Raw genomic sequence first — 27,764 nt, forward strand, 5'->3', positions numbered from 1 at the left:
GCTATTTCAGTCCTTAAACTTAACTTTATCGTAGTAAACAAATTTCTCAGTAGTGCTGTTGCGTGACTTAAACTCGCCACCGATTAGCACGGCTAATTAACTTTATTGACTTCGCTTAAGGAGAAGAACCTACAGGAATGACCAAATATGTGTCAAAATTATTAGTCTATTTTTTATTTTTAGCCTAAAAATACTTCATAGTATTGACTTCATCTTAACGAAATAATAATAATAATAATAATAATAATAATAATAATAATAATAATAATGATTTATTTTAGCTGGCAGAGTTAAGGCCGTAAGGCCTTCTCTTCCACTCAACCAGCAAAAAGAGTATATACATATGCATGAACTTACAAAGAATTCAACAATTTGATTTAGATTAGAGTTACATGTATACAAGAGTTATTTATGAATTAAACAACAAAATACTATGAACTATTAATTAAACACTGAAATAAACTGCGTAGCAGAATTAAGCTAAAATACATAGAATGTTGTTAATATATTTCAAATAATATTAGATAATAGAAAGAGATTATTATGATACAATTTTGAAAGTACAGCACAATCAGGATGATGTCTAAAAGAAAGAAGTAACAATGTAGTCAGTGATAGTTTAAATCGATATGATTGGAGTGAAATGCTAATAAGGTTATCTTTTAAGCTGTTCTTAAAGGTGTTTATTGTCTTGCAGCCCCTAATACTTTGTGACAAGGAATTCCATTGACGCGAGGTGGATACTGTAAAAGATGATGAATAACAAGATGTTCTATGAAGAGGTATACTTAGCGTGCCACAGATAAGTGATCTGGTATTTACGTCGTGGTTAGAGTATAGATAAGAGAAACGAGACGAAAAGTAATTTGGTGTTAAGGTGTGCAGAATTCGAAAGAGTAAAGACAAAGAATGTAAAGTTCTGCGTTCTTTAAGTCGGAGCCACGAAAGACTTGTGAGGACGGTGATATGTGGTCATATCGTCGGATGTTGCACACGTATCTGACGCACATATTCTAAGCTCGCTGTAACTTGACTGACAGTTCAGAACTTAGATCACTTAACAAAACGTCACAATAATCGAAGTGCGGCATTACTAGGACTTGTACTAGGGTAAGTTTTAGTTGCTGGGCAAGAAGTTTCTCAAGCGACTCAAACAGTGAATGGAGGAACAGATTTTTTTTTATCGTTTCTTTAACTTGAAAATTCCAACTTAGATTATTATCAAAAAAGAAGCCAAGATTTTTTACAACCGATGAATAAGGGATTAGCGTGTCGTTAGGAAGAAAATAATTCCTTTTACGCCATTTTTAAATAGCTACTGCGCTAAAGTCCATTTATTCTGTGCTCATACTCCTCCGTTGAATACCCGGAGTTTGTTTATTTTACATTTTTCAACATTTAATTTGTAATATCTCAGACAATAAGAGAGATAATTGAATAAAATTTTCAGGGAATATTCTCATATTATAGATGAATAATTCTGTAAGAGGAAATTGTAAAATTGCAAATTATAGAATAAGTTAAAAATAGACGTGCAATTTGTCTTTCTGTTAATAATAATAATAATAATAATAATAATAATAATAATAATAATAATAATAATAATAATAATAATAATCCGTGGCGCCACAGCTCTTGAAAAACCCAGATCGACCAGCCGATTTCTGGCCTCACGTTCACATGCCGAAGCAGAGGTGGACGATCATCCAACCATGATGGAGGTATCGTGTGGTTAATAAGATGATCCCTCAGCCGTTATAGCTGGCTTTTATAACCGGATTTCGCTACCCAAGTGCATCACGATGCTGGGTGGGCACCGGTCCCATAAACTGGCTGAAATATCATGAGAAAATTTCTTTCCTCATGAAGACTCGAACCAGCGCGCATTCCGTAACGCGAGTCCTAGGCAGGACCACGACGTCATGGCACGAGACGAAAATAAAAATATAAAAATTAAAATTTCAAAAAATATTGAAACAAAATTGATTAGCAGTCTTTTAGCTTTCATTTAAGACAAGATTTATGATTCTGTGATACTCTAGAGCAGTGGTGGCGAAAATGTAATCGTGCGCCGAGCCACTGTGTAACCTGCAACTTGCATAGCACCTATGGAGGGAGGCGGACACCCGAAAGGGAAGTGAAGCAACTGTCTGACTTATTAACAGATTTTCATTTTCCTTACGTCAAGCACTTAAATTTAATTTTATGTAGTACAAGGCTACAAACCAATGTTTAGTACGTGTAACGGAGAAAGAAATGAACAATAAATGAACAATATCACAACCTAAAATTAACTGTCTTCAGAATGTATCTGAGACAAAGTTTCAAAATCAGGAATTATGTCACTTACTGCCAGTCGTAGTTGATCACGAAGGTATTTGTCTGTCAGTCGTGATCAAAGTTTGATTTTTACTATTTTAATTGTTGAAAATAATTTTTCACAATCGTAAGTTGTAGGGAACATGGCTTCAGCAGAGCAAGCGAAAGAACGAAGCTTCGGATATTTATTTTTTGGCAAAGATTTGAAAGTTCAACATTTGTCAAGTCCTTACTTCTAGCTTTCATTTGACATCACATAGTAAATCAGTGAGTTCAAATTGAAGAGCTAACCGTATTATTCTTACATCTGCTGAAAAAGGGTCGACGTACAGAGATGATTATGATGATGATGATGATGATGATGACAACAATAACACTTAACCTTTTAATGTTTCATCAGTAACATGTAGTATAATGCCGTTTTATGTTATACAACCGTTTTCCTCGTAATACTCGTGAACAAATCATACATTTAATATTCTCGTCATATTGACAGCAAAAAAATGCGTCCTCCCATTGTACTTGGAACTTTTGTATATGGTTTCGAGAGAGACATATGCCACTCGCAGGTCAGAGACAAATACAAATGGAACAGAGATCGACTCCAGTGGGTGAGAGGGTGGGGGTTGGCAGGGTTAGAAACAAGCGAAATGCACTGCGAGCCACAATGTCTCGCGAGTCACGTTCTCGCCACGGCTGCTCTAGAGAATAGATATTCGTATATAATTTTTTATAATACTGAATTTTTTGCAGTTTTATGTCTGTGACTGTACCATAAAGAAATATGAAAATGTTGTATTTAAAGGCTTCATACACTGATATGAAACTATCTAAGGAAAATAGAGGCTTTACTTAAAATAATATAAGAAAAGAGATTTCGTAGATAGGTCCTTCCCCTTAAATTAACAGTTATCAGTGTTTTATCAGCTAATGACAATTTTGCTCATTAACAGTTAACAGTTGTTCGGTTGTGCTTCACTTGTAAATACCTACTTCTATTTAAACCAATGTTTTTGTAGGGGTGCTGAGATGCGTCACTGTGTAACGACGTATGAAGGAGCTGTAAGTGGAAAACGTTTAGAACAGTCAGACAAAGTGAAGGGCTATGGAACTGTTACTTGAAAGAACTGCAATGTGCAGTATAAATATTAAGCTTTCACCGTTAAGTTTTGTTCGATGTGCGGGCGAAATAACTTTGCCGATATTAGATTGCCATGTGCTAAAATTAAGCATCAATACAAAAAGGATTTTTTCCTAGCCGCGGGGAATTGAGTCTCCCGTCTAGCGGATGAGAACGCTGTAATTCCCGTCACACAGAAGCAGCAATAGGCGGGCGCGCGAACGGCACACGTTATTCATAGACTAATTCTCACCACATGGAAGCAATTTGGGGTAGTTTAACAGGAAAACAAGAACAATATTAATACAGTTTTGTTATGTAAGAGATTATTTGATATTACAAAGTGGGCTCTGGATCTAGCCACTCCAGAAAATTGGGGTGACATCTGTACAGACATATAGATATAATTAAAATGAAGCCCTGAAAGCAAAATTAATTTATGTAGGGCGTAGTAGCCAGTTCAATTCATAGCCAAAATTACCTCTAATAGGGATCACAAGGAGAATTGTAATTCTGAAACATTATCAGAAAACCTGGAATAAGTACCGCAAGGTGACATTCATTGCTTACACTAACAGTTTAAGTAAGAGAAACACTTTGTCTGTCATCCCCTTTCTTCCTCACTTCTGAGTACTACGTGACTTCATGATTAAGGCATTAGTTGTCAGAACCGAACTTCATACAATTTACGGTTGGAAATTATGTCCATTCTGGAATCTGACTTCAATAACTTTGCATATAAAATGCTTCTATCACATTATGCTCTTAGTATAGTGCTTACGACTGACAAAAAATAATAGTTTTTTCGAAGTATTAATATTTTAAATTTAATTTCCTGGCCTATTTTTGGCTTCCCGTCTTGTCTGGTGGTGGAAACTTAAAAGATTGTAACTCTTTCCTATGTCTCTCAACATCTAATGAATTTTCTTGAGCCGTAGAAGGAAATTTCATTTGAGCAACATTATCTCGTTTCTTAATGTTACTACTTCCTCCGTCTTCTGGAAATTTAAGCGTCTCTTTACGATCCAGTGCAATGAAGTGGCCACCAAATACTGGAGCAGCCACGCTTATCACAGGACCATTAATGTCATTGACATCTAATTTGAGGTCTCCAGTTCCAGTTTTGTCGGGAAACTGCATGGGTATTGCCAGCTTATTTTGTTTCAGGGGCGGTCTGTCAATGAAAAATGATTGACTCTGACCATCTTCAATCGGGAAAGATATGGTCTTCAACGCTGAATCCGTATTGTCTTTGGGATCTAGTAACCCCTTTGAGTGTCTGTTTCCGTTGCCAGGAAACACTACTGACAGTCTGTTTCCGGATGGCTCTCGTCTGAAATAATCAGTATCTCGGATTGTGTTAAGTGACGGTGGTTTCAAACTTGTTGATATCTGGTAAGTTTTTGGAAACTGAAGAGGTGTTTGACCGCGATTTCCTTGCGTTCCTCTGGTGTCTTGAGGTCTTCCAGTTGTGGTGAAGCGTGAAAGGCTATTTTGGATGCGGCCTTGGTGGTAGGGTGGGTAATATGGTTGATTCGTGCCAAAGAACCGGAAGAAACCACCATTGTGATTGTTGAGATAATCCACGAGGCGGTCAGGGTCTCTAGGGCAAGTCGGGTAGGCCGAGAAGCAAGTGCTCGGAGATCCCTTTGTTGTCATTCCGAGAAGGATAGCGCGACCAAACACCATCAACGGTGAAGTTGTGTCGAAGTTGATCAGGGTCAGCAATCTGAAACATATCACAAAGAACTGCTTAATATCACTCCGTCAAATCCCAAGACATCTTGAAAGAAAACCCCACCCGATGAAAGTTAAGTATGCGGACAGATTAAAAGTCCCGAAACATTGCTCGGCCCCACGCAATCGCTGGCATTCTGCTCCATGAAAGCGCTGCGCTCTTCTAATTCCAGCCTGCAGTCAATCGTGAATCAGATTCCATCGAAGTAGGACAGTAGTGTTTCCAATGGTGAGATATTTACTGTGTTGTCGTATATTAATTTATAAGACGTACATCAAGTGGAAGAAATTGTGTGGCAGAACACTGCAAGCAGCTCCAACACGAAAATCAATATTAAAGTTAATTGATAAATTTAATAAAACAGCGTCTGTGACTGACCGGAAAAGAAAACGAACATATGAATTTCATATACCATTAGGTTTAACTTTCTCTTCAAATTTCAACTTTACTTTCATAAAAAATTTGCCTAATTTCTGTCCCCCTTATATTATCTTATGTTACTAATTTTGATATTTACGTATGCTCTATACTTTAGTTTATGTAATCTCTTCTATGTCAACTTCCGTGCTGTTTTGTATTCTGTTTACGTGTTTTATGTATTTCATGTATATGTTTCAAACCTGGTTGAGTGGAAGAGAAGGTCTTATGGCGTTAAAACTGCCTAGCAAAATAAAGCTAATACTACTACACTGTTTTTGTAGTGGGTTATTTTACGACGCTTTATCCAGTGCTGTGGTTATTTAGCGTCTGAATGATATAAAGGTGATAATGCCGGCAAAATGAGTCCAGAGTCCAGCGCCGAAAGTTACCCAGCATTTTCTCTTAATGGGTTGAGAGAAAATCCCGGAAAAAATCTCAACCAGGTGACTTGTCCCAACCAGGATTTGAAACCGGGCCCGCTCGTTTCACATGCTAACCGTTAGTCCACAGTGGTGGACATACTGTCCTACTCCGATGAAATCTCACTCGTGACTGTAGGCGGGAAGAGCGTCGCGCTTTCATGGAGGAGAATGCCAATAATAATAATAATAATAATAATAATAATAATAATAATAATAATAATAATAATAATAATAATAATAATAATGGTTTATTTTAACTGGCAGAGTTAAGGCCATTCGGCCTTCTCTTCCACTCAACCAGTGCGATACAAAAATACAAAATTACTATATTGCATGCAAAATTACTATAGATAGACAGATAGATAGATAGATGGATGGATAGATAGATAGATAGATAGATAGATAGATAGATAGATAGATAGATAGATAGATAGATAGATAGATAGATAGATAGATAGATAGATAGATAGATAGATAGATAGATAGATAGATAGATAGATAGATAGATAGATAGATAGATAGATAGATAGATAGATAGATAGATAGATAGATAGATAGATAGATAGATAGATAGGTAGGTAGTTAGGTAGATAGATAGATAGATAGATAGCTAGGTAGGTAGATAGGTAGGTAGGTAGATAGATAGATAGGTAGGTAGGTAGGTAGATAGATAGATAGATAGATAGATAGATAGATAGATAGATAGATAGATAGATAGATAGATAGATAGATAGATAGATAGATAGATAGATAGATAGATAGATAGATAGATAGATAGATAGATAGATAGATAGATAGATAGACAGATAGATAGACAGATAGATAGATAGATAGATAGATAGATAGATAGATAGATAGATAGATAGATAGATAGATAGATAGATAGATAGATAGATAGATAGATAGATAGATAGATAGATAGATAGATAGATAGATAGATAGATAGATAGATAGATAGATAGATAGATGTAGGGAGGCAGACAGAGAGACAGACAGGTAGGTAAGTAGGTAGGCAGGCAGGCAGGCAGATGGATGGATCGACGACAGACAGACAGATGGGTAGGATATGCGGACGGAGGGTGAATAGCTCAATAAGTGAAACAGGGCAACACGCAGGCAGGGAGACTGACAGGGAGTCAGACGGGGGAAGGTAGGTGGGTAGTTACGTAGAAAAGTAGATAGGTAGACAATATATATAGGTAGGTAGATGTGCCGGGGGGTAGGAGGGTGGTAGGTCGATGTATAGATGGATAGATTATATTATAGAAACACCAAGGAATGTAATGTAGTAATTCGGTTTACCTAATGAAAGTGTTTCTCTTTGATCTATTACAGCAGTTAACCAGCAAAATTGTACTACAAATAAATATACCGATCTCATACTCCAAGCATTTTCCATGCATTCTGAAATTTAACCTTCTTTATTTTTTTAATTTGATCTACGCTCTTCTAAGGACATGGAGGAATACTTACGACATGAGAGTGTCTCTGTTGACGAAGGGTATCACATAGTCCTGCTTTCCGCTGGTGTAACCAGGCCTTCCCCCAGCCGCCACTTCGCACAGAAGCCTGGGGACGCACTTCAGATCATCGTACTTGGCGATGGAGGTCAAGGCGCCAATCACGCTAGACTGCTGCCCATACGGGTTCTGTCCCTGCGTGAAGTATTGGCCTCCAGGTTGCTGGCCCAGGAACCCAGGGAACTGGTTCAGGAACTGCGGGGAGTACTCCCCGACCGGGAAGTTGCCGGTGTACTGACTGATGCCTTGCTGCAGGTGCTGACCCAGCTGGCCCAGGAACTGCCCGCCGGAAAGTAGAGGTCTGTCGGAATACAGATTCGAAGACTCATGGACGACCTGCATCTGTGCAGGGTAGGGGTATTGCTGGATGACCCCGCTCACCGGCTGGAATTGATCTACCATGTTGGATGGGACCACGGTTGGTTCTGCGATGTGTGGGTAAAAGCTGAAGAAACGTTTGTTATTTGAAGCTTGTTAGTTGCGTAAGAAGGGAGTTAGAAGCGAGCAATTTTATTACATAAGAAATCTCCCATTCTGGCCCTATTTGTAATATATCTCCCACTGCCTAAGTACATATATATTTCAGAAAACGTATTATGTGTCTTTCTCGTGTTAAATTTATATTACCTCGTTAATATGTTTCAGCCTATTATCGGCCATCTCCAGAACTGGTTGTTGCTGGTATTGGTATCTTTTGTTTATGTTTCCTGTGCGGGTGTGTTTGTGTAGTATAATATGGAGTCAAAGAGTGTGTGTGTTCTGAAATTGAGTTGTGTGTTGAGAATTTCATTTGGATGTGTTTTTATGTGTCTATATATTTCGTATTGTTCTAGTGGGTTTAGTTTCTGGCTTTTTTGTTGAATGTGTAGAATTTCCATGTCTCTTTTGATGTCTCTGTAGGTGTGGTTAGCATTTGTGATGTGTGCTGCATATATGGAAGTGTTTTGTAGTTTTGTTATGGCTGTGATGTGTTCTTTGTAACGTGTTTGAAATGATCTACCTGTCTATCTTACGTAGAAGTTGTGGGGGTGTTGCATTTCAGTTTGCATACGCCTGTGTGGTTGTATTTGTTTCTTTATGTTATTTATGTGTTGAGATGCTTTTGTAGAGTATTATTTGTTCTGTATGCGATGTTGCTGGATAACTTTCGGTGCTGGACCCAGGACTCATTTCACCTTCAAACGCTAAATAACCTAAGATGTTGATAAAACGTCGTAAAATAACCTACTAAAAAAAAGAATGTATGCAATGTTATAATTTAATTTCTTGAATGAGGTTGCAATCTTGTATTTGTTTTTTTTTTTTCGTATGTTAGTGTGATGTGTATTTTGTGTTTTTGTGTTTGTGTTGTATTCTTATGATTTTTGTGATTATGTTTTGTCTTTCTTATTATGTTGTCTGTTATGTTGGAGTTGTATCCGTTTTCTTGTGCTATTTATGATTAGGTCTCCTTTGTAGTCATGTTGATTCATTGGTATGTTGAGAGTCTGTGTACCATTGTTCGGAATGCTGCTTGTTTGTGTTGTGTTGGGTGATTGGATGTGTTGTTGTTTTTTTAGTTGGTATTTTACGACGCTTTATTAACATCTTAGGTTACAATCCTCGATTAATTGTTCTGTCACCAAATACACTTCGCAATTCATGCATAGAATTCGCAGCGGTGTGCACTGTAGCTGAATCCTGCTGAAAGCAGCCACTCAATCGTTCATTTCTTGTTAGTTGCGAAAAAAATATATTTAAAATTGAAGTTACATAAACGTGTGAATCAACTGTTGTGTCGAAAATTATGAGACCTACAATTCTACTCGCACTCACTGCATACCAAACCTCAACTTTTGTAGCGTGGTGAGAAACTTCATGAATAATATGGGGATTTTCGGTAGCTCTGTATCTATTGTTCTGAATGTAAACGTGACCGTCAATGAATAATATTAAAAGTGGGTCCACGTCGCCATTATGAACGGATTACACAAACCAATTGCAATAATTAACCATACTTATAGGATCTTGTGGTTGTAAAGCATGAACTACAGTTACCCTGTACGGCTTAAGTTTAAGAAGTTTCGTTGCCACAGAAGCCGACGTCTTGGAAATTTTAACATCTTGTGCTAAAGATTTGCGGGGTGAGTGCTCTAACCGGGCCCCTACTTCATTAAGCTTCTCTTCTGTCAGTACACGGCGTTGTTGAACACGTTTCTTGTTCAAAAAAGATCCTGTACGTCAGACTTTATTGACAAGGTCATGAATAGTTGACCTGCTAGGGATTCGAACACTTGCAAACCGATGTTCAAATTCTCTTCGACAACTTCTTGCAGAAGAATATTTCACATACGCTTCATAGAGAAAAGTACGTTGTTCTAAAGTGTACTCAACCATTATTAATAGACACTTTATCACCACGAGACAACACAATTTTACTCACAACACGCGCACAGACATCGTTCCCTCACGACAGATCCAACTCGACTGACTGGCGCGTCAGCGGTAGCTACAGCGCTACTCTGGCGGCAAGCGCGCCAATCTTCACCAAATCCAAGGCCGCCGCGCATGGTCCGTTCAAGCTACGAACGCAATGTATTAGTATGTCATCTACGTATCTGTGCCAATATGTAATGTTGTCTGCGTGTTTGTTTTTGTCTTAGTTTAGTATATATGTCTGTTCTATGTGGTATATGACCAGCAAGGACCAGCAACAACCAGTTCTTAAGATGGCCGATAACAGGCTGAAATATGGCAACGAGGTAGACTAATATAAATTTAAAACGAGAAAGACACAATACGTTTTCCGAAGCCATATAGTGTTAAAAGTTGTGTAGTAAAGATGTAGGCTATATATATATGTATATGATAAAAAAGGAGAACAATACAAATGCTAACAAAAATATCATGCACTAAAAGAAAAATTTAAGACAAGATTTTCTATCTTAATGCACTAAAGGAAAATCTACATAGACTAAAACATTGGTAATACCAGTGATTATTTCTGTAGGCTATGTGTGTGAAACATCACTTTGTCACAATCTTTGAGTATTTGTGAAATAAAAATATATTTAAAATATATTAAATATATATATATATATATATATATATATATATATATATATTCCTGTACAAGAAGGGGAGAATACAATGTTAGGCATAACCAAGAATTATACCACATTTTACAAATTTACAGATATTAGTAGGATAATGAAAATAGCTTGATTGCGATGTGAAAAGAATAAGTAAGAATGAGATCGCAAGTTATGGAATTTAGTCTAGAAAGAAAAAGGTATTCTGGACGACTCAAACTCAGATGGATGGATGGCGTAATGGATGTTCTAAAGAAGTTAAGGGTCAAGAATTGGTGGATAGTAGTTAGGAATATAGTAAAGTGTTGGAGGAAAATCCTGAAGATAACCATGGCCCGTACTGGGCTAATTAATTTTCGGCAGGGAAATGAATTTATCTCTTAAATCTATGTTCCTAACACCATCTTTACTCAACAGAAATTCCATTAGAACTTGTTAATTAACACTATTTAATTGCGGAGAAATGATTTGAAGAGCATTGCATGAAGAATTTTTAATATCATGATTACAATTCAAAACAATAACTTAAACAGTACAGAAAATAAAATAAATGTTTCTCTTAAAAATCTGTTCCTAACACCATCTTTGCTCAACAGAAATTTCATTAGAATTTGCTAATTAACAATTATGTTTTTAACTGAGGAGAAAACATTTGAAGATGAGCCGTATTACACGAAGAATTTTAATATCATGATTACAACTCAAAACAATTTAAAACAGTACAGAAAATTATGAGTGCTCGTCAATGTTCAAGACATAAATTTTGAAATACTACAATCTTATTATTTTGAAGTAAATGTTATTTCCGCTTTCTCCGTTCGGAGGCTGACAAACATAAAATCCTCTGCACATGCGACTACATAATCTATATATACAGAAAAAGAGACAAACATTAAAAGAGTGAAACACCCAAAATTTAAAGAAATTGATTGAGCAAATCCAGAAAAGAATAACTTATAGGAAAACGGAACAACAATAAGTTAAAATAAATTTAAATGATTTAAGTATTGTCAGTAAAGATTTCAGCTCCACTAACCCTACACCTTTCATAAATTTGGAACCTAATTGAAAATATCTACTAGCTAATAAAAGCGAAGTTACGGCGATAGAAGGTAAACATAATACAAGAACTAAAACAGTTATAAATAATTGTATCATAGAACAAGTTAACACTTTAAAATAGTTAGGGTTTTATATATCAAGATAAAAAATCAATCAATATATAGAAACTCTGTTAATGGATAATATTAAAAATTGTTAGAGTTTACAATGTGGAAGAAATAAAATTGAGACTTGACAACATTATAGCAAAACCAATTTTACTACAGTAGATTCTCGTTAACCCGAACTAATTGGGAGCAAGACCTATTCGGATTACAAAATTTTCGGAATAAACGAAATATTTCCTGTAATGCAATGCGTGCTATTCACGAGCGCTGAGAGACGGTGGTGTTAGTAACTTGTTGCTATTTTTAGAACTACAACCAACAGGTTCACTTCATTGCGACAACAGAAAATTACTGATTTTATGAGCATGACAGATGTGTAAATTATGTACAGGAAACACTAATTGTTGTAAGTACCCTTGAATGTGCTATTTTCATAATTTTTTAAAGTAAAAGAAATTGAGTGAATTTATACATTCTTTCTTTTTGCTACTTTGTACTATTACAATAAATTTGGTTTTTTCTTAAAATAATTTTGTTCGGATTAACAAGATTTTCGGATTAGCGTAGTTCGGATTAACGAGACTCTACTGATATGGAAATGAAACTTGTGTATTGTGTTAGAACGACAAGCATCAGAGGTGAAATTTATGAGATCACTTCTAGGTTTACTTTGAGAGATAATTAGAAGTGAAAAATAAGGAAAGTGTTAAATATTGAAATGTCAATGGTGAAATAAGTCACAGATTGTATCAAAATTAATGGTACAGTCACATTTAAAGGATAATCGCAGAATTTAGCAGAATTTAATTAATTTAATTTAGCAGAATTTTAAACGAAAAGCTAAAAAAACATGTTGGAACTTTCCTTCTAGAGTGCCAAAATGTCTTTAGAAAAGGAAGATCATGTATAGATCCATTATTCAGTATCAAATTACTATTAGAAAAAAGAAGAGAATTTAATTTAGAAACCCACATAGCATTTATCGATTTTGTAAAAGCTTTTGACAGGGTTCGAAGAGACCTTTTATTTGCCATTTTACAAGAAAAAATATACCAAATCTGCTATTACAAATCATAATAGAAATCTACACTGACAATAAAATAAGTGTCAAAATAAATAATCGTATATCCGAAAGAAAGTATGTTAATAACGGAGTTAGACAAGGTTGCCCATTATCTCCAACGCTATTTAATATTTACGTGAATGAAATCATTTCTAAATGGAACAAAATCTATACATCAGAAATCATAATAACCAGTACCTTAACATTAAATACCCTGCTCTTTCCAAACGATCGAGTTATAATTTCCAATTCAGAGGATAATTTACAAAGAGGACTATAAATAAAATATTATCAGATTTTGGGATGGAGATTTCAGCACAAAAAAACAAAAGTAATGGCATTTTTGGGACAAGATCCAATGAGAAGTAAGATAATACACAATAACCAATGCCTAGAACAAATACAAAATTTCAATTATCTGGGTTGTGAAATATCTTATCAAAATGAAAAAGATATGAACAAAAAATCACCAAATTTACACAAATTTTAGGAATAATAAATAATACATTAAAAGCTAAATTAGTACAAAAATCCACAAGAACAAAAATATATAATACTCTCGCATTACCCTACCTTTTATACGGAATTGAGATTTGGACATTAAGGAAAAGAGATATGAGCAGAATCAGAGCAACGGAAATGAAATTTCTCAGACGGACAATAGGATATAGGCCTATTCTTTTAGATCGAAAAAGGAATGAAGAAATATTGGAACAATTAGAAGTAGAGTCAGTAGAAGAAAAAATAAACAGATACAAACTAAATTGGCTATACCATGTAAAACTAATGGACAATTCAAGAATCCCCAAAATGATGATGTAATATCAACCCAGAGGACATCGACGGTTAGGAAGACCCTTTAGAAGATGCTATATGGGGCCGAAACAGGTCTACACAGGCCTAATTCGTGAAGGATGATGATGGTGATGATGATGATGATATGTAATCGCCTAACACGACAAATATTTTATTATATACCGGTAGAAAGATTGAATATTGGAGACCGAGGAAAATGTCGAAAGAACAATTGGATCCTATAGATTGAAAATCCCCTATATCCACTTTCACAAATTAAAGGAATTTGGCAGTAACTGGTGGCAAATAGAGGGAATTTAACAACTTAACAAATCTTTTTCTTTAAATTTAGTGGCTTTTTAATTCAAACTATATAAATGATTAGAATTCATTCTTTGCAAGCAGTATGTGTGCATAACTCTGTTCTGAACAAAATGGTCTTCAGAGGGTTTTAAATCTAGAGGATTCAATTGTAAAGAGAGCTTTGGTTGGAATTGAAGAAGAGGAAGAAAATTTTTGAAATATTTATCAAAGAACATGTACTAACAAAAACTGAGAAATAATTTACTATCGTGTCAAATCACATTGCTTTCCAAGTACAGAAATTTCCACTTTTAGTAAAGTTAAATCAATAAGAAAGTAAGGTCACTTTAAAATATGAACTATTTTTAATAAAATTATATAAATAAAAATTACACAGTTCTGTAGATCACACTAAATTGTGAAGAGTTTTTTATAATTGCTTCGTCTTACCCCAGGACATCCGACCCTCCGAACGATTGTCGTTTCTCAGCTTTATCGCCAATGCAAAAAGTCCCAAAACTGCTCACAATGATTAGAAAAAATAGCGGCATCATTGCCACCTGCTTTCAACACGTGTCTTCTTTGATGACTGTTCTCAGAAAGCTATGAAGACAATAGACGACACTCTTTCACTCTGTAACATTATCAGATAAAAATATTATACAGTCTAAAACTAATTATTACAATCGAACCTGTATTATACGATAAAGAAAAGATCTTGTAAAAGGATGTATTTTCCACAGATAGAATACTGTTATTTACTTATAAATGACTTTTAAGGAACTCGAAGGTTCATTGGCGCCCTCACATAAGCCCGCGATTGGTCCCTATCCCAGTCTCTACCATCACATCCCGCCTCCCTCAAATCTATTTTCATATTATCCTCCCACCTACGCCTTAACCTCTCCAAAGGTCCTTTCCTCTCAGGTCTTCCAACTAACACTCTATATGCATTTCTGGATTCACCCATATGTGCTACATGCCCTGCCCATCTCAAACGTCTGGATTTAATGTTCCTAATTATGTCAGGTGAAGATATAATACTGTACTACAGGAAAATGCGAACATTTTATACGTCCGAATCCACATTCCCTATAACTTTATTTATATAATTGGGGATATAGTAAATTTTGTGGCCTTGCCCCTTTATCTCTGTACTCACTGTCAGTTACCCTGAGAAAGATGTCAATGGAAGAAACACATATATCTTTGGGCGCATGCCCACAAAAACTTTCTGCCCTCACTAACTTTTCTGGGAAAAAAGACATTTCTTTTCTGAACAAATGGTGACCATGTAGCTTGTTATTTATTGTTTATTGTTAAAAAATAACATGTACAAAAATACAGTCTTAATTCTTCCCTGAAGGAGTAAAGTCTCGTGCTCAGGGAGTTATCTAAACACATACTTAACACAAACAAAGATAATTATTTGATACAAAGTGAGTCAATGAAAATATATATATATATATATATATATATATATATATATATATAGGAATAAATTAACTTTAAAAAATACAATTTCAATTTTAACAATTTAACTCATACGAATAAATATACATATAAAATCAATATATATTCTTTAAAAATTAAATTCCTAACGCTATTTTTTTAATTTATGATACTAAAATTTTCCAAATTTGGGTATTATTCAATTATTGTATTATATAATATTATATTACCTCGGACCAAAGTAGGTACCATGGCTAATAGCTGTGCTTGTGAAACATTTTGGTTCCTATAGTCGTATAAAACTGGATCTTTTAGTTCCATATTTATGATGATACAAATTGAATTTATCACGATTTTTATGTATGAAGTTTAATAAGGAAATATAATAAATTTGTTTAATTTTAAAAACATTAAAATCAGTGAACAAAAGCTCAGATGATTAATCAATTGGCTTATTAAGGTACATTTTAATTATTCTTTTCTGAATAAGTATTAGTGGAGTGAGATTAGAATTACAAGCATTTCCCCATCCTAAAATTCCATAATGGAGAATGGATTGAAATAAAGCTAAATAAATGAGACGTAAAATATTAACTGGTAAATATGACCGAAATATAACAAAGATATAAATTGTTTTACGTAATCTATTGCATAAATATTAATATGTATATTCCATTATAAGTGTTGGTCGATTGTAATGCCTAAATACTTAACTTCTGAGGATTCGATTAATATGGGACATTCACAATTTTGAGAAGAACAATCAGAATGATGAATTTTGAGCTTAGAAGTAGATTGAGGAGATTTAAGACCACTGAACCTTAGTAAAAACGGAGCAACAGTTGTTTTGGATATGTTTAAGGAAAGAGCGTTTGAATCAAACCACTCTTTAATTACCTGCAATTTAATCTTGCATTTAAGTATTTGTAGCATTGATATAAATAACGAGTTAAGTACCAAAATCATATTTATTCAGGCGAGGAAAGAAACTGTTTAAATTAAATGTAATCATAATATATAATTATACAGAAAAAAATGATTTAATTGTTTAATGCATATTTGTAATTTCCAGTATTATTGATTAGTTCTCCTGCAATTTAAATTGCAAATTGAAACAAGTGAAACTACGTAAGTACCAAAGTATTTACATAAATAATGGGGCATGTCCACTAGGAACAAAATGAATACTATGATGTATGTACCAGAGATAATAATCAAAATCAATCTTAGAGAACAAAATAGTTTCACCCTTTAACACAGCGCAATGTTAAGGATCACCCTTGTTCAAATAACTGTTCATAGAATCTCCATTCTCAGGCTTCAGGAATGGCTGCGTAGCTCTTAGATTGTTCATTTTTACCTTTGAAAGTTTGCTTCTGCATTTCAGTTGAGGGATCTTTGTCTGATAAATTGTTTCTGGTGCATTTTTCTTTAACACCCAAATATCACTCCAGGCTTTCAAATCATTGAGGGTTCTCTTCACTTGCACAATGCCTGGTCTATCCTTTGTAATTTTGATCCATTTAGTCTGTGTATGTTAGTTGTATTGAGTACTAAACCTACTCATTTAGTGGAGCTTTTCCTGGTACACGTTTACTGTTTTTTGTTATATAGGACAGACTCCCACACCGTCTCCTTTTTTCCTCTTCTTACTCTGTCCCATCTCCACGTTTACGTCATTTTCTTGATGTGGTCTCATTCATCTTAATTTCTCTTTACTATTACCAACAACTTCCACTACTAAAATTTGCGTTGAAAACTGCTTTCTAACCACCATGTGCTGCTATAGCCAACTGAACAAATTCAAACGTGTTCTGGTACATACAGTAGCTCACATTTCATGGAACAATTCCGGGTACATAACTCAACTGCCATCTATCGTTATAATATTCACCTATTTCTCCTGGTGTTTGAAGTTAGCCCAGTTTATACGTTATAAGCAGGGAAAGGATTTATATGTAAATACATATTTACTTATAAAGCTAATATAATTTATATTTTGCATTATCTTTATGTTTCACAATGTGTAGGGTTGAAAAATCCTACTTTTATTTTCCATATTTTTCCATATTTTAGAGTTTAGTACATATTTTCGTTAATTTCCATATATTTTCCATATTTCATATAAAACAGTCCATATTATATTAGGTTTAACAATAAAACAAAACAAAATTCCATTAACTTTTAAAAATACATTTCAACAATAGAGATTTAAACACATGTTCAGTAATCCCTTTAACATCAGAGTTATTTGAAAATTAGCAGTCCTATCAACAATGGGAAAGTAAGTTACAAAACTGTATTAATTTAATTTAAAATTTTTAACAGACTTCAGTTGTGCAGCTCAACAGTTAAATGCCAGTCAGAGTACACATAGGTTCAGTTTTGTAAATCATACTATAAAGACGGTAAATATGCCAAAAGTACGTCATTCAGTCAATTTAAAATCAAAACTAACAAGTTACATTTCAGAATTTAAAGAAGATGGTTTATCAACTGACAATAAAATATTATTTTGTAATTTGTGTCAGTGTGCAGTATCATCTACACAAAAGTTCCTGGTGCAACAACACATTACAACTAGTAAACATCAGGCCAACAAACAACTAAATTCCAAGCAGAGACAATTGTTTTTAACACAACCAACAACATCGAATGTAAGATCTGAGTTTAACATCGACCTGTGCCGTTCTCTCATCTCTGCTGATATTCCTCTCTACAAACTAAAGAATAAGGTCTTCAGGGAATTCCTTGAAAAATATACTCAACATACAATCCCGGATGAGTCAACACTTAGGAAGACGTATGCTCCATCCATCTACGATGAGACAATACAGAAGATAAGAGATGAAATTAAAGATAGTTCAATTTGGGTTTCCATTGATGAGACTCCCGACAAAGAAGGTAGACTTGTTGGTAATGTAGTTATCGGTTTGTTAAGTGAACAATATTCTGAACGAATTCTTTTACATTGTGATGTTCTAGAAAAGTGCAATAACAAAACTATAGTTAAACTGTTCAACGAAGCTATGGGTATCCTGTGGCCAAAGGGTATTATGTACGATAATGTGTTATTCTTTATTAGCGATGCTGCCCCTTATATGGTCAAAGCTGGACAAGCATTATCTGTTGTATATCCTAAATTGACTCATTTTACTTGTGTGGCGCATGCATTTCATCGTGTGGCAGAAGTGGTCAGAGACAATTTCCCTAAAGTAGATTTGTTGATTTCATCAGTGAAAAAAGTATTTCTCAAAGCTCCCAGTAGAGTTAACGTGTTGAAAGAAATGTACCCTGAAATTCCATTGCCACCAAAGCCAATTTTAACTAGATGGGGTACATGGCTAGAAGCAGTTGAATATTATGCCGAACATATAGACTCTATTAACAATGTTCTCCTTGCATTGGACTCTGAAGATGCAGTCTCAATTGATACTGCGAAAACAGTTACCTGTGACATAAGTGTGAAGAATGACTTAGCTCACATTCAGCATACATTTTCATGCATCATAAAAACGCTCAAAAGTCTCCAAAATAGGCACCTTTCACTATCTGAAAGTTTTGAAATTATAAATAGTACTGTGGAACAACTGAATCGTGGTAGAGGTAAAGTTGCAGATGCAGTAAGAGCTAAGGTGGACACTGTACTTTCAAAAAACCCTGGATATGAAGAACTACAAAAGGTTGTTGCTGTGATGAGTGGTGAATCAACAGTGAAGATTAACTTGGACTTATCCCCAGCAGACATTGTGAAATTGAATTATGTACCAGTTACTTCTTGTGACGTCGAACGCTCTTTTAGTCAGTATAAATCTATCCTCAGAGACAATAGAAGAAGATTCACTTTTCAGCACTTGAAAGAAATGTTTGTAACCTATTGTTATGGTAACAGACAATAAAAATTGTGTTTTGTTGAAACTACATTGGAAGATAAGGTACGTCCATTATATTTTTTGTTTAGTTTGATTAAAATGTACCAATATTTAACGTACATAGTCATTTTTTTATAATTTTAAGTCCATATTTAATTCCATATTTTGGTAAAAATCCATATTTAATTCCATATTTTGGTAAAAATAACTACATATATATTTACATATTTCATATATTTTTAGTCCATATAAATCCGTTCCCTGGTTATAAGCATTGGCACATAGATTTTATTTTCACTATTAACCCAATTTCTCATGTTGTGGCACTTAGGCCACAATTTATTTCAATGCTACTTTTATTTAAGGGGTTAGGTACAGCTTACAGCAGTAAAAGTTTGGAAATATTCAACATTTTTTCCCTCCGTTACTGTATCTTGTACAATAATGAAAATAAGCCTAAGTATGCGTAAAACACTGTACTTCTGCTATATGATAAAAATATTTTCACGATTAAAAAAATATTTATATATTTTTTTCAATACTCAAAATGGTGTCAGTTCACTGTGCAGTGATGAAGCATTTCCCTCATAGCTAAAAAACTATCCAACATTCCGTGATGGAATTTTTTGTGTGTATTTATGCATGTCATTTCCACAATGTGTTGCAAAATAACTTCTGTACCTTTGATAGATTGTGTGATAAAAAATAAATTAATTAAAAAAATGGTCAAATATCAGTATTTTCTTCTAACACAAAATAAGACAATATTATTTATTAAGGAATGTAGTTGAAAGCGTATGGTATTGTAAACAAGAGTTTCAGCAATAAAATAAAAGAGAGAGAACATGAAAAAGTTAACAAGTTTATGAGTTATAAGGGAAACGCTTCATCACTGTACAATGAACTGCCACCGTTTTGAATTTTGAAAAAAAAAAAAATATATATATATATATATATATATATATATATATATACATATTTTAAATCGTAAAAATATTTTTTTCATATAGCAGAAGGACAGTGTTTTACACATACCAGTTTTCATTATTGTGCAAGATACAGTAGGTAATGGAGGAAAAAAATGTTGAATATTTCCAAAAATTTTACTGCTGGAGCTGTACCTAACCCCTTAACTATGTACAACAAATAAAACATTGAATAAATACAGTCTTTTTCGAACCCGGGTCAGCAGTCATCTTAAGCGAACTGAACTACTACGGTTACAATCTATTGTTAGTTATGATTTATGTTAATTAATGTTAATTTAAGAATATTTTAACTTTGTAACAATAGCATTCTTTAAAAACTGATATAACATTGACCAAGTTAAGACATATTTATCTTTCACTTGAAGTCAACCTAGACATTGTGACACATATTTAGAAACCTGTTTTCGCTGATAAGAAAGTTTACAAATAACTGACATAGAGAACAATACTTCATTTTTGTTTCTTATCGTAGCCAAACGTGAGATATTGAGTGCAGTACAAACAGTTCTGTTATTGTGGAAGACAAGCAGTCTGTGACTTTGTATTATTTGTACCTTAACGTGGGAATCCACCGAGAGATATCGATGGTTCCTAAATTACAAATTTATCTTGGGCAACTCTTACAGACCTATACCAGGGGCGGTTATTCAGGTGAAGTACCACTTCACCTATTTAAATATAAAATACAATTTTATCTCTTATTAATAATTAATTCTAGTTATTACCGGTACCGTATTTCTAAAATAAAAACGTTTTCTTTTCAGTCGTTATGAACAGTGTTTATTTGTATAAATAGTACCTGTAACCGTCCGCTGAATAGAATAATGTCAACTGTTACGAGCGCCGAAGCGATGTCTATTGGAACTTACAATACAGCAGAGGTGAAATTATTTGGGCTCCCATTCTCTACAGCACTTGGTTTCCATGGTAACGTGACGTCACGCACTAAAGAAAGATTGTATGAATGAAGTGCGTTTCTGAATCTTTCAGTTACTGAGAACTGTCAGATTTGTTGTAGGTGGCGTAACCAGTTTGCAGATCTAACGGTACTAACAATAGAGAAAAGTTGAAGCTGGTCTCCAAGACAGGGGGCTATTATTTAAGGATTGTGAAATTTTACAGTACTATGTACTACCTGACTCGAGAATAGTATCCTCATTCCTTGTGTCCAAGCAGCCACCCCTGCAAAGGTAAATTACCTGACTCTATGTTATTTTATCAGGGTTACACCCCACATAGCTTTGGATAGAGATATACTCTCCACCCTCAGTTAAACTCAGACATTTTATGAAAACATTATCGCCAGGTTTGCGGCTTTAAAAGATAGAAGGATAGACTTGGTAAAACTGTTCATGTATTTGTGTATGTGAACAGCACTTCACCTATTTTTTTACGACGAACCGCTACTGACCTATACAGTATGTTTACGACGTTAACACATTCCATTTCTATGTGATTTCTTGAACCTACCAGAGGTTTAATTTTGTTGTAAGTTTCTTCCTTGGTTCTTAAATTAAATTAATACAATATGAAAACGCTCTTACTAGCGAACTACAGTCATCCTCGGTGGTGAATCTGACGCTGACAGGCAGGTAATCCTGTCTCAGCCCTGTCAGCTTCAGATCTCATCCGCGGTCGAGTAGAAACCGTTTCACCGTAGTTGAAGCATGGCTTAGTCATCTCGCTCAAGTTAAATGAACGGCAGCACGTGGAAATCTTACGGAGTAGACGCATTTTCATCCACAGTGCATCCAAGATCATGCTTCAACCACTGTGAAACGGCTTCTACATGTTAAACTCCAAAGCTTGGTTCTTGTAACAGTACCAGAGACCTGCACTACCGCCTACTTCATTCCGCCTGTTTCTAATTATTTCATATGAAATGAGTGGAAGTGGAGGATGTTGGTGGAATGGAAAGGGGAAACGGGAGTACTCAGAGAAAATTCCTCTAGAATTTCCGATTTGTCCATCACAAATTCCATTATTGCCACATTTTATCTTACTCTTATACACTAATGTAAAATAACTAGACGTACCATAATGTTTACTTCTAATTTGCCATATAAATTTTAGCCGTAAGGATTATTATGTTCTAAAAATTGCTTACAAAAATTTAACACAAATACGCGTTTTTGGCGTACCTGGTACCAAAAAATTAGTTTTCCGCATACTTTCTTTATATCCGTTTCTGTCCGTATAAAACGGATTCTTCTAAAAATTCTGGTTGGTTTTTGTTCATATACCCTACATAATCTATGAGTCAATTCTACCGGTAATAGTACACTTGGAATATGATCTAATTGATTCAGTCGGAGATGAAAGGCATCGTCAGTTTTTGTAATTTTTCAGCAGAAGGAAAAAATATTATATCGTGAAGAAAGCAAAGTAAATTTATTGAGAGCTGTGGTATAGCTACGTGTTTGATAGTTGGAGAGGAATGTTTCCTTTCTACAGGAGGGTCTGATGGCTCGCACCGCAGCCTGAGGCTAATGGTGCCATTTATCGATTTAGCTACACAACACTTGGTTCTGACGGAGTTCTCGAGGAAGCCCTTGAACACTCCACCGTGTTTCTGAGAGTTCTGCAGCTTCCTAAGTTTGTTGTCATCTTTATGTAAGTCACGGTACTACATCCTGCTGCATTCTATATTGATAGTTATCGTGGTTCACTATTTGGTGCCATCTATCGATTCAGCTAAACATCACCCAGTTCCGACGGAGTAAGCTACGATAGCCTCTCCAACCCCCGGAATTTCTGCAACTTTCTCAGATAGATGTCATCTATATACAAATAACAGTACTACATCCTGCTGCATTATGAAACTATTGAAAGCTGAGAGGGGAAAACGTCGGAAAAACCCTAATCAGGTAACTTGTCCCAAACCAGGATTTGTACTCGATCCCGCTCGTTTCACCGTCAGACATGTTAAGCGTTACTTCACGGCTGTGGACGAGGGGAATGCTTAGTACAGGATTGGAAAGTTACGCGTAAAAATTAATTTCTACACTACGCGTAAAGTACGCTTAAAATGCGTAATTTATATAATAAATGTCAAAAATTTAATAAATTCAAAAATTTTTATTTGATTTTCCACGAATTCATTATTTGAGGTAATCCATTCGAGCCCTTCATATTAAGTCTTCATTTCTTCTATCCTTTGAAGCGATATATCGATACTGCACAATGTTTCCGCGTGTTACTCTTAGCTATTCGCCACGCCGATACAGATCCTAGAGTTTACGAGCCATCAAGTCTGCCGACTGTTTTTATCATGTGCATTGTGCCATTGTCTTTTCCTCAGTTTTCACTGGCATCTTTTGTCTTCGTTTTTTTTTTGCCGAAATCTTTATATCATTGTGGTAATGGATAGTATCTTTTGTACATAATGCTGACTTCATTTATTTTCCTTTATCCCCTGACCGAAGAAGCTGTCCTGTTCACAGAGGCCAATATTAAAATAGAAAACACAAAATTTATTGTTCTTTTGAGAACTCTCTGTGTATAATTTCCCAGAGGCAGCATATTTCACTTTTACTATACATTTCTATATTGTTCGTGATCTTATTGTGATGTGATAGTTCTAGAAATTAAAAATGATGTAATGACATAATCAACTTCAGTTCACAGCGTACTTCCGAAACGTTCAGTAAGGTTCATAATCAGTAATTTTGAAGTTAGTAAGATTCTGTATTAAAATAGAAGTTGAAGACAATAGGTAGTAGGCCTAAGAATAAATAAAGCTTAAGTACTTCCTCAAGGTTTATAGCCTACTTATGAGTATGAGCACTTCCTGTGATTATATACTCGTAACCACTAGAACATACTCATTTTAGTAAGAATAAAGACATTCTACCTTACGCGAATATATACTCATCTCTACAGCCTTCTTGATCGTTTAAAAGTTAGTATATACTCGTGTTACCTATCCTCTTTGACCACATTGCACCGTGATGCTCAGTTTTTTTTATAGACTTTCACATGTTATCTGCATGTTGTAGTGGTTTATGTTTTGCTTTTTGTAAATTTTAATAATGGATGAATAAATAAAAAAACATATTCAATTAATTAATTAAATAAATAAAATACATAATTAAATTAATTAATAAATAATTAAACAATGAAATAAATTAAATAATTGAATAAATTAAATAATTAAATAAATAAAATATATAAATTAATTAAATAAACAAATAAATAATTAATTAAATAAATATATTAAATAAATAAATAAAATAAATAAATAAATTGAATAAATAAAATAAAATAAATAAATTGAATAAATAAATAAATAAATTAATTAATTAATTAAATAAATCAGTAAATTAAATAAATGTATGAATAAAGAAATAAAGTAAGTAAATTAAATAAATAAATTGAAGAAATTAAATAAATAAGTAAATAAATGAATAAATAAATAAATAAACATGAAAGAGAGAGTGAATCAGATAAGTGACGTTAATAAAACAGGAAACAAGAAAATAGAACTGGGAAATCGTCATTACGTGATGTTGGATATAGGTTACAATCCATTTCTAGAATTCGAGTTATGCTAATTCTATTTTTTATTATTTAGAGCTATGTATATATGTAATTTTAAAGTTACAAGTAATAGAATTCTGCAATTCAAATTTTACCAAATAAACTGTAATTGTTAATTATATTTAACAATACAATCTAACCTTATAATTTGATAGCCATTCTTATTTTTATAGGTTATGCTTTTATGAATAACAAATACGTGTTTAACCTTTTTCACATTCACTTTTGTGAAGCGTTAAAGGCTTCTGAATTCTGAAGTTCACGTCTTTTTCTGTATTTTTCCATGAGGCACTACATCGTTAATAAATTCTGCCATTTTTTTTATTAAACTTTAAACTGAACACAAATCAACAAATACTCAGAATTGAATCTGCTACAAACCATACTCAGAATAACATGAGAACAAACTTATAAATATGAGAATATACTAGCTTTTATTATTATCAAGCATGAGTATATATTCTGTAGAAGATGGATGCTTGAGTATATTCTACTATGCTTCAATGTTATGAGTATGTAATCAAAAATGAGTAGGTACTCAAATGTTTTTATTCTTACTAACAAGAGTATTTTCTAAAAAATTCCAGTATATACTATATACTCATGTTTATTCTTACCACGGAATATGTCGTACGAAGGAAGACCTTTGCACTTGAACTTAGTTTTATTTCCACACAACTTTAAAACATATCTGTGTAAAATATGTCTTTTGTGGCTTGATTTAAGGACACAGTAACACAGCGTCTTCAGACCAAAGTCGTCGTCGTCGTCGTCATCATCATCATCATCATCATCATCATCATCATTATCAGCACTACAACCCATCAAGAGTCCTGGCTGTCCCAAGAAGTCTTCGCCACTCCTCTCTGTTTTTTGCTCTACCAGTCCAGTTACGGACTCCAATACTTTTAGCATCCTTTTCTATGTCATCCTCCCATCTAGCTCTCCATCCATGTTCCAATAATCATATCCTTATTTAATGTCCTGGGTCTTCGTAAATCATTTCGTCCGGCTATTGCTTCTTTGGATTTCATAACAATAACTTTTTTACACGTTGAGGTTGTCAGCCCAACCAGTCAGCAATCCTGGATGGCCGATGATTTTCTGTTGGGGTTTTCTCCCTTAGCTGATGGGTCCCAATTATAGCGTCAGGAACTCGCTTTTCGCCCTTGCATGTCTTCGCCTTATCCAGGGGTCATGACGAGGACATGCATTCATCGGACTTGGTAGGAATGAATGGCAACTCGATTTTTTAAATGTCACATAGCCATCAGCAGACTACGTGTCCTCGAGTCCACTTACTACCCCTCTGGCCCCGACAAATACAGTAAGTAACTTATTAATTTACTTCCATGAAAGTAATTTATTACGACGCGTAGGAAATCGTGTAGAAATTAGTTTTTGTACGCGACGTAAATAATTACGTACAACACGTATCGCGCAACTCAATCCAACAAGGGTGCACAAAAAGCAGCCTATTTGGGTTGATGTCCATAAGGATCCTCCATGTCTCACCTGATAAACACCTTTACACATCGAAACATTTACAAATAATGTCTCTGAGCCAAATAACGCCATGTATACCTTTAACGCCACCCTATTAAAATTTGTTAACGACACAAGTTTTCGGTAGTGCACTACTGTAGACTGCATTCGCTTACAATCTAGTGATGAAATGTGTTACTAGCTGTCCGCTGACATTTACGAGTGACATTATATTCCATCATTTTCCTGTTGTGTGTTAATAGTGAATGGCTGTTCTTATATCAAGGTAAGGGGCAATATTTTATTTTGTGTGTTAAGCAAATACTAACTATATTAAACTATATATTTTCGTGATCCTTAAACATTCTTCTATGTATATAAAGTATTTTCTATCTATAAAATTTGAAAATGCTAGAGAAACAGGCATGTCATGTTATCAAGTACTCAGTAGCGCTTTAACGCCATGTGGCGTTAAAGGTCTACAGACAAAATTTTAGGTTATGTTAGTACTAAGGCTGACAGTACAGCATCAGTGTGAAAACACCAGGAAAGTCACTAAGCTTTCAACTTACAAATGTTCAGAATGTGCAGTGATGATATTGGTTCAATTGCTTATCGAACTCTTAATTTTTTTTTATTTTACATAACTTAATTTTTTTGCTTTACTTATTGGAAAACATTCATATTAAACTAAGATCAATGCTTTTGTGTTTAATAACTTTCTACTGTGTCACATTGTCTCTTTTTTTTAAAATAAGGAGTCACTGGAAAACATATTTTCCTAATCCATCTGGTGTTTCAGCTTCAGATCAAGAATCTTTCATTAGTATTGAGTTATTTTGTATCTTTTATTCACAGAAACTGAAATTTAGTCGCTTAGTTCAATTTGTGTTGCTTAGGAAAAATAATTAATTAATAATTATAAGTGTATAGGTTACTAGAAAATAGGTGGCGTTAATTGGACAACCTGTTCCTAATAACGCCAGTTTACAAGGTTTTCCTATTTGAGTTTTAATTCTTGTTCGGTATAAAATATATCCATTTTCATTGTGCTATTTTGTAAAGATAAGATTACAGTTTCTATTTCATAACTTTCGTGTTTGTACATAACTTATTTCCAGAGCAAAAGTGACTGAAGTGTTAAGGTGGCGTTATTTGGTACGTGTACCTTATAACAAATCTCGAGCGATATGACCTTGAGAATGGTATTTGTAAGTTGTTCCGTCTCATAGGAGAAACTAAATCTCGCACAGTTGTAAAACACGAAAATACATTTCACTTCATTTTGAGTACATCTTTATGATGAAGGAATTTCCTTTAGATTTATATTTCAGTGCTACGAATGTCCTTACGAACATCATCTTCCATAACACACTTACCTTTCCAGGACGCAGAAGCACTTGCTAACACCACACTGTACAGTTGTCACTTCTGATGCACACGCTCATTTGAACCGTAATGCGGGCAGCGATTTCATCTTCGGAATG

The 27,764-nt window shown here is 34.3% G+C and overlaps 1 protein-coding gene across 2 annotated transcripts; it reads right to left on the reverse strand.

Annotated features, from left to right (window-relative positions):
* Positions 1 to 1,551: 1,551 nt before the first annotated feature.
* Positions 1,552 to 27,764, reverse strand: LOC138698326 (uncharacterized). 2 transcript variants are annotated; one of them, XM_069824167.1, is made up of 4 exons: positions 27,657 to 27,764; positions 14,391 to 14,574; positions 7,493 to 7,840; positions 1,552 to 5,168 (listed from the first exon to the last, which is right to left on the reverse strand). In XM_069824167.1, exons 2-4 carry the CDS (start codon positions 14,492 to 14,494, stop codon positions 4,280 to 4,282), a joined length of 1,341 nt encoding a protein of 446 aa, XP_069680268.1. In that variant the 5' UTR covers positions 14,495 to 14,574; positions 27,657 to 27,764; the 3' UTR covers positions 1,552 to 4,279. The 2 variants fall into 2 exon arrangements, with proteins under 2 accessions (XP_069680268.1, XP_069680267.1); XM_069824166.1 differs by having other exon boundaries at positions 7,493 to 7,984.

Source organism: Periplaneta americana, chromosome 4, assembly GCF_040183065.1.
Source record: "Periplaneta americana isolate PAMFEO1 chromosome 4, P.americana_PAMFEO1_priV1, whole genome shotgun sequence".
NCBI classification, from domain to species: domain Eukaryota; kingdom Metazoa; phylum Arthropoda; class Insecta; order Blattodea; family Blattidae; genus Periplaneta; species Periplaneta americana.